The 12,139-nt window shown below is 41.9% G+C and overlaps 1 protein-coding gene across 1 annotated transcript in view; it reads left to right on the forward strand.

Moving 5' to 3' along the window:
- Window positions 1-12,139, forward strand: part of JMY (junction mediating and regulatory protein, p53 cofactor) — a 146,901-nt gene that overhangs the window by 44,852 nt on the left and 89,910 nt on the right. The window contains exon 3 of the mRNA XM_075325719.1: window positions 8,688-8,838. Within this exon, the coding sequence (XP_075181834.1) occupies window positions 8,688-8,838 (151 nt within the window). The remainder of the gene's footprint in view (window positions 1-8,687; window positions 8,839-12,139) is intronic.

The raw sequence follows: 12,139 nt of genomic DNA on the forward strand, positions 1-12,139 counted from the left end.
ACACATGGATAAAACTGGCATGAGGATGGAAAACGGGCATAAAAACGGACATACAGATGCAATATAGATATGACATGCTAAAAACGGATGATTTCACGTACGCTTGTCTGAATCCGGCTTCAATCTGGATGATAAACTAGATGGGTGTAGGTAGTTATGACAAACTAGGGAGCGGTCATTCGCCTCCGCCTGCAGCCCCTTCCCATCCCCCCTCCTTACAAATTACCATGTACAAACAGGAGCTGTGGACAAAAAGCGCAATAGGGTCTTACCCTTATAGGTACAGGGTACGGTAGGGAGCAATACTACTCACCATATGCAGTTGTGAAAGTCACAACTACTATGTTCGCATGTGTTAATGGATCCAGGCCGCGGCAACCCAAGGGCTGATAACAGAAAGAAATAGTAGAAATCGGGTTTCTGAAGCCGCGCCAAAGATCATCACCAGGACATCAGATTTATGTGACTTTATTACAGCATCGGTCTACGCGTTTCATGAGCTCTGCTCACTTCCTCAGGACCACATGAAAGACACCATCAAATAAAACACCACATATTTCCCCTAGAGGTAACACCAGTAGCTCAACGTCCTCCTTCCCGGTGCGTTTCCTCACAGCGATTCATCAGGGGAGAGGGAGGCTATAGTATCAGAGGCATGCTGAGCAGAAATGAGAAACCCTACGCGTTTCATGAGCTCTGCTCACTTCCTCAGGACCACATGAAAGACACCATCAAATCTACCATGCAAGATACAAGTGTACATTAAATAGACATAGTGACATCATAGAACCGCCCCATATAGAAAAAATGAGCGGGAGAGAAAAGCCTGTTGTTGAAAACATGACGCATTACAAAAGAAGCCAGGTGAAGATACAAAACATAATATACGTCTGGGAACCAAATGTGCACAATCATGATAAACACAACAAATTGAATGAAAATTAAAAAATAAAAATTGTGAAACAATGTATGTGTGATCAACATCATTATCTATGATACAGCCAAAAAAATGGATTGTAAAATATATATATGTGTGTCTATATTTATAACTCCTCCACAAGTCCGAATGAGCCTGGAACCTATGAAGGACACCTGACCTCAGATTCCAGGCAAGCAAGGATATAAGATGTAGAGGTGTTAGCCCCCTCCACCAGGAGAACTGTGACAAGTTACGCTTATATGTAACCCAACAATCAGGATCAATCAGATAATCAACATATATATTATATAATATATACTGTGGTGGTTAAGAGATAAAGACCATAGACCCAAGTGATCAGAAAACCGTGAAGTGAATGTCTATGTGAATATTTAAAACACAAAACTCATTCCCCTTCTATTAGAAGGAGTGAGGGTTTACTAAAGTTCAGTACCGTGGGAAAAAATTACCCAGCGGTTGCGCACAAGGAGCTACAGATAGGAGGGGTGAACAGAGTTCATACCCGTGGGAAAGTGACCCAAGCGCATGCGTCGATTGCGCCCATCCCCGTGTAGATCCAGTGTAGACCAAGAAGAACAGTGAACATGGGAATGCAAAGGACCAGCAGAACAATAATGAAAGAACGTGCACATTCAGTGCGCTACAAAAACAGAAATTAAAACAACAAGAATTCTCCCATAGTGACTGGCAATCTTTATAAAACACGGGACAAGTTTTTAATATAGGGAATACCCGTATAGAAGATACCAGAATCGTGCGCAAAGTGCCATTAAACAATAAGGAAGCGTCCCCCAGAGCACAGTCCGAGTGCCGAAGGCGCACTCCATTATTTTATATACACATATATATATAAGACAAAAAAGGGGGGCTACTAAAATTTGGATAAAAACAACTAAAAATCTAAAAAGGGAACAACGGTTCTAGGCATTAACCCACAACAGAGGTAAAGTGATCCTTCATTTGTTCCATGCTCTCAATGACCCCTATATGAGCCATATAGCATAACTGAATGTAACTACTAATGGTCACAGACATACAAATATATCACAAATCGGGTATTGATGCCAAAATTATCAAACCATCAATATATTACAATTGGAACCATTCCTTCCTTAGAATTATTATTAATAAACCAAACAACAAAACTACACATTCAAGGCATAAAAAAGTCACATGGAATGATGCTAGTTTAAAATGCATTAGCAACAAGGCATTGGCAATAAAAATATGAATATAAAAAATATAACAATATAGAGATAAAATAGATGAATAAAAACAGTACATATATCCAAAGGAGATATATACAATATATATGTGGACCTTCATAATACACAAAATCACAATGTAGCCATCACTCACAAAGACCCTTAAGGAAGAACAATATTTTAATGAAATAGATCAGTTACTTCATTCAAGCCCTGGGGTTTCAGGGTATTGAGCTTGTAGATCCAGTATGTTTCTTTTCTGTTTAGGGTCTCAATTCTATTAGGCACATGTGGTGGAATTTGTTCAATGGGTGTTACTTTAAGTTTAATTTGTTTGTCATGATGTAGGGTCACATGCCGAGATAACCCATGAAGCATGAACCCCACTTTCATATTGTGCCTGTGAGAGTTAATCCTATTATGTAGAGCCTGAACAGTTCTACCCACGTAACGTTTGTCACAGTCACATTCAATAAGGTAAATGACGAAGTCAGATTGACAAGTCAGATATCCTTTTGATGGCAAATTCCTTTCCTCCAGGGGCTACACCAAAATTTTTTCTTCCATGTTGAATATTTTTGCAACATAAACAATTTTTGGTGAGGCATTTGTAAACGCCTGCCTTTTTATCATTACCGGTGAGACAGACATCCTCTCTAAGTCTACTGGGTGCTATCTGATTTTTTATTGTGGATGCTCTACGATATGTCACCCCAGGGTATTTAGGTAGTACCTTGTTCAGAAATGGGTCATTGAGCAATATGGCCCAATGCTTTTTCAAGATGCTCTTGATCAAATTCCCATCACTACTGAACGTGGTGAGAAAATGAGATGAGAACCTTTCATTGGCATTGGCAATACTGCCCCTGTCCTCTTTTTTTAACCAAATCTGTTTGTTTGAGATGTAAGTTAGCCTGATAAGCTTTCTTAATATGTGTCATAGGGTAATTTTTGTCCCTGAATCTGTCTCTTAGTATGATGGCCTGATCCCTGTAATCTTTATCCAGAGTACAATTCTTCCTTATCCTCTGAAATTGGTTTTTAGGTATGTTGAGCAACCATTTATCATAATGGCTGCTGGAAAAATCTATGTATCCATTGGAGTCCACAGGTTTAAAAAAAGTTTTGGTTAAAATTGTGTCGTTACTATGTAATATAGTCAGGTCCAAAAAATCAATGGATTCTATACCAATTGTGGGAGAGAATTTCAAACCCCAATCATTTCTGTCAATGTCCTCTAGGAAAGAGGAGAGATTATTACTACTATTATCCCAGATGATGAAGAGATCATCTATGTATCTTTTATATAGCACCACGTGTTGGAAGTATTTGGAGGAATAAATATATAAAATTTCAAACAGTCCCATGACCAGGTTAGCAAAAGTAGGTGAAACCTTAGAGCCCATAGCGACTCCACAGCGTTGATGATACAGGGTATCTTGAAACGTGAAGAAGTTATTCTCAAGGATGAACCTCATCCCTTCATAGACAAATTCCTTTTGAGAGAGAGGTAATCTGTCATCCCTCTCCAAAAATTGCCTAAAGCAATTAAGTCCCAAAGGATGCGAAATATTTGTATAGAGTGAGGCTATATCTAAGGTCACTAACAGATATGATTCCTTCCACTTGATGTCTTTCAGAATAGTAATTAAATGGGTGGAATCCCTAAGGTAACTTTTGAGGTTTATAACATGTACTCTCATTATGGAGTCTATATATGCTGCCAAATTCTCCGTTAATGCCCCAATCCCAGATATGATGGGTCTCCCAGGTGGATTAGATAAACTCTTGTGGATTTTGGGGAGATGGTAATAAAAAGCCAGTCTAGGATTTTTGATTTCCAGAAACTTTTTTTCATCATTATTAAGGAACCCTGCTCCTACTGCATTGGAAATGAGGGTATGGTAGTCTATAATGGCCTTGTGATACACTTTCATATCTACAACCCCATAATGTAATGTGTTAGACAGCATCCTTAGGGTTTCTCATTTCTGCTCAGCATGCCTCTGATACTATAGCCTCCCTCTCCCCTGATGAATCGCTGTGAGGAAACGCACCGGGAAGGAGGACGTTGAGCTACTGGTGTTACCTCTAGGGGAAATATGTGGTGTTTTATTTGATGGTGTCTTTCATGTGGTCCTGAGGAAGTGAGCAGAGCTCATGAAACGCGTAGACCGATGCTGTAATAAAGTCACATAAATCTGATGTCCTGGTGATGATCTTTGGCGCGGCTTCAGAAACCCGATTTCTACTATTTCTTTCTGTTACAAATTACCATGCACATTTGGCAACATGCGGCAAAGTTTGAAGCACAAACTATTCTGCTGCTCGGTCTGTGAGATGGAACGTTTGTTTCTACCACATAAAACTCTACATTTATCTGTAATTTTCTGTTTCATTTTAATTCCTCGGTGTCTTTCATGTATCTTCTGATGGCTTTCTCTAATGACGTCCTGTCCTATGCTGCTCATGTTATGTCTGTTTCAGGATTGTCATGTATTAGGGTGATTCGGTGTTCCCAGTATAGATGTGAGTGAGATTAGTTTTCATAGGTGTAAGGTAAGCATGTTCATGTTCATGCAAATACGGAACGTTAAAGATAGATGAGATTTGCAAATGTGTGCAGTGTGTGCGCAGCTGCTAGTGTCTGAGCATGGAAGTCGATAGTCTATGGATCTGGTTGTGTAATGCCACTGGCTTCAGCACACTGGGTGTCTCTGTACTGCTAAGGCTGCTTTCACACTACGTTTTTTTTTAACATGCGTCATGAACGTTTTTTTGCTGTAAAAGTGGATCCTGTTTTTACAAAGAAAAACGCATGCATGTGTTGTTTTGCAGGATCCTGTCACTTGAAGTTTATGGGCGGGCATTGAAGTCATGTGATCGGGAGTGAGGGGAACTGAACGTGATAGACTGGGAGCCGGCATCTAACAGCTGTGGATGCTGGTAACCAAGGTAAACATCGGGTAACTAAGCAAAGTGCTTTGCTTGGATACCCGATATTTACCTTGGTTACCAGCGTCCGCAGCTGCTAGGAGCCGGGCCGCCTGCTCCCTGCACACATAAACAAGGTAAACATCGGGTAACTAAGAGAAGCGCTTTGCTTGGTTACCCGATATTTACCTTGGTTACGAGCGTCTGCCTCTCTCAGGCGGGGGAGAGCGAGAGGAGAGAGAGGGGAGGAGGGGGAAAGAGGGAGGGGGAGAGAGGGACTGATCACGCTAGGCTGGTTTCTGGGCATGCTCAGTAGAGCAAACAGGATCCTGTCTATCAGCATGCCAGCGTTCACATGCGTTTGCGTGCAGTATAGTCAGGATCCAGTGAAAAACAGTATTTGGACGCTGCTCAAAAACGCTACAAGTAGCGTTTTTGAAAAATGTTAAAAAACTGCAAGTCGCTGGATCCTCACTATACCGCACGCAAACGCATGTGAACGCATGTTGACGCGTGTCCATTGCAAATGCATTGAAATGAAAACGCATTTGCACTGGATCCGTTTTTGAGTTAAAAAAATGTTCATGACGCATGTTAAAAAAACGTAGTGTGAAAGCAGCCTTAGCTGATGGTTTCACTGCTTTTACTCCACTTGATATTTTTAAAAAGATTCAGCAATTTTTTATTTTCTTTTTTTTTTCACTAATCCCTTCTAATTATGTTTTGTAATGTAAGTGTATTATGGTACTTACAGACCAGTCACTATGGTCTGAAATCAGACTAGTGACAAAGACAGGGTTCATGTGTGAACTGGAAGTTGTATTCTCAATGTAAGTGTTTGGATAGTGATGGGCGGACCCGGACTGTAAAAGTCTGGATCCGCGCAGGTTCAAACTTACCCGAGTGCCGGGCCTGGGTGTTGATATGGATTCAGCATCTCTGGGAATAAAAAAAAAAAAAAAAAAAAAGGGAATATAAGAATGAAGCAATTGCTTCATACTTACCGAGGCTCTGGCGCCTGTAACTGCTTCCATGGCCTCTTCTTCACTTCCTGGGCCGCTCATTATTGCTCATACATATGCACGGCTTTCCCCACCCACCGGCTGTCCTGGTGTCTGTGATTAGTTGCAGTCAGCCGCACCCCCAGCCTGTGTGACAGCGTCTGTCTGCAACACATCACAGGCCCGGTCTATGTTGTACAGTAAAAATTAATAAAATATTTGGTGTAGGGTTCCCCGGTATTATGATACTAGCACAGATAAAACCTACAGCTACGGGCTGCAGCCCCCAGCTCTGTGCTTACCTTGGCTGTATGTAAAAATGGGAGGAACTGCATGCAATCCTTTTAAATAAATAATTAAAAAAACAACAAAAAAAATCAGCGTGTGGTGTCGTCCAAGTCCACCCCCCCCCCCCTCCCCAATATTGATACCCAGCCATGATAAAGCCTGACAGTTGGGGGCTGGTATTCTCAGGCTGGGGGGACCCATGGTTATTGGGAGCCCCCCCAGCCTAAAAATAGCAGCCGCCTCGAAATTGTCGTATCCAGTAGATGCGACAATCCCAACGCTTTACCCGGCTCTTTGCAATTGCCCTGCTGCGGTGGCAATTGGGGTAATAAGGAGTTAAATGACAGCGCACAACTGTAATAAAGCCCACCACTAATCCGATAAGTAAAAAGAAATAAATGCAAACAGAGAAAAATCCTTTATTTGAAATAAAATACAACACCCTCTTTCCCCTGTTTATCAACCCCAAAAGGACCCTTGAAGGTCTACAAATATAAATACAGTAATATATTAAGCTTTCACACCGGCCTCTTTTTTTTTTTTTTTTTTTTTAATGTTTTCAGGAGTTTTCTTATCAGCGGAGGCAGTATTAAAATGACAGGTAGCACCTCTATATACAGCTAATAAGCAAGAATCCAGTAATGAAATTTTGTGATCTCACAGCTGACCCTGCTGGCTTCTCCTTGCCTTTACAATGACCAATGCTCATTAGATACTTCAATACAAAATATAGTCGAAATCCACCTATTGTGGAGTTTCCTGAAAAATGTGAATGTAAAAATGCTCCAGGGGGAAAATTGCAAGATTTAATCTTTTTATTTTCACTACAGATTGTATTATGCAGGAAAAAAAACTTTGCATTTATTTTCTCTTTTTTTAAGTTTGACAAACAACTAATCAATAAATTAGTCTATCAGTAAGCTTTTTCTACGTAATCTGAGAGCAGCATAATGTAGGGGCAGAGACCCTGATTCCAGAGATGTCACTGGGCTGCTTGATTTGGTTGATTTATCCTCAGATTATCACTAAATGACTAGTAAACTTACGACCATGTAGGTCCTCCATTGTCATGAGCTCTGTGTAACACTACCACTGATTGGCGTTTTCTGCCTATGCAGTGTGTAAAAATAAAGCTGTCTATTAGTGGTATGGACGGGGTTATACAGAGCTCAGCATTCAGAGAACTGGTAGCTCTGAAACAGATAAAACTGTGATTTTATCAAAACTGCAGCAAGAAGCCCAGTAAGGCTGCTTTCACACTACGTTTTTTTAACATGCGTCCTGAACTTTTTTTTTAACGCAAAAACGGATCCAGTGCAAATGCGTTTTCATTTCAATGCATTTGCAATGGACTCGCGTCAACATGCGTTCACATGCATTTGCGTGCGTTCTAGTGAGGATCCAGCGAGTTGCAGTTTTTTTTAACATTTTTCAAGAACGCTACTTGTAGCGTTTTTGAGCTGCGTCCAAATACTGAAAATTGCTGGATCCTGACTATACTGCACGCAAACGCATGTGAGCGCTGGCATGCTGATAAACAGGATCCTGCTTGCTCTACTGAGCATGCCCAGAAACAAGCCTGGTGTGATCAGTCTCTCTCTCTCCCCCTCCCTCTCCCTCTCCTCTCTCTCCCCGCCTGAGAGCTGCAGACACTCATAACCAAGGTAAATATCGGGTAACCAAGCAAAGCGCTTCTCTTAGTTACCCGATGTTTAAATTGGTTATGTGTGCAGGGAGCAGGCAGCCTGGCTCCTAGCTGTTGCGGATGTTCGTAACTAAAGTTAAATATCGGGTATCCAAGCAAGTTACCCGATGTTTACCTTGGTTACGAGCCTCTGCAGCTGTCAGATGCCGGCTCCCAGTCTATCACGTTCAGTTCCACTGACTCCCGATCACATGACTCCAATGCCCGCCCATAAACTTAAAGTGACAGGATCCTGCAAAATAACTCTTGCGTTTGCATGCGTTCTTTTGCTGTAAAAGCAGGATCTGCTTTTACAGCAAAAAAACATTCATGACGCATGTTAAAAAAACGTAGTGTGAAAGCAGCTTAAGTGACACATTGCTGGAATCTGGGGTCTCTGCCCTATATCATGCTGCTCTTAGATGGGGTAGCAAAAACCTATTGAAAAATTCTTCTTAAATACATCAGTTACGTAAGAGTCCACATGACGCCCATTTACTTGTACCTATATGGACTTTTTGAAGCTGACATGTATCAATGTGATAAGATATACATGATCGCAGTATATACAAGTAAACTCGGCTGTGATTATAGACGTTTTCTACAAACCGGATTTCTTTTGGTTTTATTCTCAGATCTCTATAGAAAATGATTACTTAGGACCCAGGCGAATCGAAAGTCTGAAGAAGGAAGATGCGGACTGGCAGAAAAAGGCTCACATGGCCGTGCTGTCTATCCAAGACTTGACCGTGAAATACTTTGAAATCACGGCGAAAGCTCAGAAAGGTAATTGGGTCTGATCTGTGTCTATAGTGTATCTGCATTATGTGACTGGGGGGGTAATAGAAACCTCCAAATTCTCTGCTTTATGAACCTTCTAAGTGCATTATGGAATTGCACAAATAGCAAGGGCAGCCGTATTCATAACAGTCTGATACGTCCGACATCTACATGAGCGAGTGATTATAAACGTACAGTATCTCGCTCACACCATGTCTCCATAAACTCATAATGAATTGACTAGCTGCATCAAAAGTAGTGTATAGTGCATGTCACCAAAGCTGACGTACTGTGTTGGCATCATGATTAGCCTCTTAAGGACGCAGGTATTTTGGGCCTTGAGGACACAGCAATATTTCTAAAAAAAAAAAAAAAAAATTCTCCTACCTTTTTGCTAAATTCTAACTTTTTGCAGGAAAATCAACATTTTCTTTTTAGATATATATTTTTTAAGATGTTTTATTCCTACTTTTGAAGCTCCTTATTCTAAAAGAAGGGGCACAGTCTCCATTATAACGCAGAAAGCTCATACCAGAAAGCAATGGTGTGGGTGTGCTGGTAACATGAGTAGTGATGAGGTTGTGTACATGGAATGATGGAGCGCAGTATAGAGGGGCTCAAAGGATTGCTATACTGCAGGATGAGGCTTGAAATAAGGTCTATGAGTAGTTAAGCTGTGTTTGCCGCTGGTTGCTGAGAAACCAGTGATCTGAAACTGCAAATGCGGCTTTGTTGATGCATATGACAGAAGATTATTTTCTGCTATAAGCATCAATAGAGCAGTTTCACAAAATTGATCTGTCATCAGCAGGCAACAAACATAGCTTTGCGCGGCCGTTGTGGAAGATTGCAGGAGAGTTGACCTCTGCTAGAGCAAGCTAATAATGCAGACCCACACAGACGGCTACACTGGAGTAGATGGCGGAGGATAAAATTGATCAGGCAGGGTAGTGTAAAGGTGCTGAGAGAACACAGAATCATAAGTTGGGTATGTGGTTTTGATGCCTGTTTCTGTCATATTCCGCCTGGAAAAGAAGTTAAAACAATAAAGTGCATGCCAATGTCAAAAAGACTTTGCTGTGCACATGTTCTGTCTTATGTCGCTTCTTTTAAGGGTGCTTTACACGCTGCGACATCGCTAACTATATATAGTCGGGGTCACGTCGTTAGTGACGCACATCCGGCGCCGTTAGCGACATCGTAGCGCGTGACACTAAGGAGCGACAATCACCGAGCGAAAAAAACGTGAAAAATCGTTACACGTTGCTCCTTTTCTAAATATCGTTGCTGCTGCAGGTACGACTTTGTTAGTTGTTCCTGCGGCAGCACACATCGCTATGTGTGACACCGCAGGAACGAGGGACATCTCCTTACCTGCCTCCACCGGCAATGCGAAAGGAAGGAGGTGGGCGGGATGTTCCAGCCGCTCATCTCCGCCCCTCCTCTGCTATTGGACGGCTGCCGTGTGACACCGCACGAACCGCCCCCTTAGAAAGGAGGCGGATCGCCGGCCAGAGCGACGTCGCAGGGAAGGTAAGTCCGTGTGACTGGTGTTAGCGATGTTGTGCGCCACGGGAGCGATTTGCCCGTGACGCACAACCGACAGGGGTGGGTACGCTCGCTAGCAATATCGGTACCGATATTGCAGCATGTAAAGTGCCCTTTACTCTTCAGGGGTTCGGAAATGACTTGGCGTCTGCTCTGGAGTCTAAAAGATACTGTGTACACAGCCTCAGATTACCTTGACAATAACTTTGAGAGGGTGGGCTTGTTGGTAGCACACAGGAGAGGGATGGAGGGGTCTGTAGCACTGAGGAGAAGCAAGTGCTGCTGGTAAATGTAGTTTTAGTAGTTATGAATAGGTCTGCCCATTCAGCTCTATGAAGCTAGATGCATTTTGGGGCAGAAAGAGCTGAATAAAGACACAAAGATATTAGAGACGTTACATCTTGCTTAATCTGTGTATTAACAATAAGAGTATGCAATTTCTCCACTTTGGCAAAAATGTGATTCTGAGAGAAATATTTAGGCCCTGTGCACACTGGAAAACGGAATTTTCTTAAGAAAATTCCGCAGTCTGAAAGATTACCGCACCCGCGGTAAAAAACCGCGACAAACCACACCCGAAAACCGCATGCGGTTTTACCGCGGTATTGCCGTGGTTTTGCCGCGTGCGGGTCGGTACATGTACTTTAATGCATTCAATTCAAGAAAACAAATTGAAAAGAAAAAAAGCCATTTCCTTCTTAGATAGCAGATAGATAAATAGATAGAGAGATAGACAGAGTTCCCTGTGAGCGCACGCTGCATTTCTCACGGTCGGCAGTGAGTTTACATTACCGGCTGTGGGAAATGACCGGTAATTACCTCTCTGCTGTCTCGCTGCGAGGCTGCATTCAGCGCTGTGTATCAGTTGCGTCTGGATGCAAGCATCGCAGGACGTGGATTACGCCGGTCCTGTGTGGATTACGCCGCAGCTGTGTGTTTCGGGGGGGGTTAATAAACAGGTGAACCAGGGGCTTTTTTGTGTTTTATTTAAAATAAAGGATTTTTCGGTGCGTGTGTTTTTTCACTTTACTTACGGGTTGATCATGTCAGCTGTCACATAGACGCTGCCATGATCAAGCCTGGACTTAGTGGTGGCGATCCGCCATAGGACATATAACCAAGGGTGGTCCGCATGACACTATGCGTTTTTAGTAAAGTCCAATCAGGTAATCGAACGATAGGTTTATTTTTCCTGCAACATCAAAATTATTATTATTATTATTTATTATTATAGCGCCATTTATTCCATGGCGCTTTACAAGTGAAAGGGTATACGTACAACAATCATTATCAGTACATAACAGACTGGTATAGGAGGAGAGAGGACCCTGCCCGCGAGGGCTCACAGTCTACAAATCTACTTCATCCAGTTTAATTTAGCTTAGTCTTGTCCCCTGTTGGCCGCCCTTGTTACTACATGTGCCTCCCCCCCATTTTCTTCTACAAAAAGGTGCCTACAACTCATATGGATTTTTCTTGTTAACCCCTTAAGGACGAAGCCAGTTTTGTACTTAATGACCAGGCCATTTTTTGCAATTCTGACCAGTGTCACTTTATGAGGTCATAACTCTGGAACGCTTCAATGGATCCCGGTGATTCTGACATTGTTTTTTCGTGACATATTGTACTTCATGATAGTTATAAATTTAGAACGATATTTTTTGCTTTTATTTGTGAAAAAATCGGAAATTTGATGAAAATTTTGAAAATTTTGCAATTTTCAAACTTTTAATTTTTATGCCCTTAACCCAGAGAGTTA

This window comes from Anomaloglossus baeobatrachus, chromosome 1, assembly GCF_048569485.1.
Source record: "Anomaloglossus baeobatrachus isolate aAnoBae1 chromosome 1, aAnoBae1.hap1, whole genome shotgun sequence".
In the NCBI taxonomy this organism is placed as follows: domain Eukaryota; kingdom Metazoa; phylum Chordata; class Amphibia; order Anura; family Aromobatidae; genus Anomaloglossus; species Anomaloglossus baeobatrachus.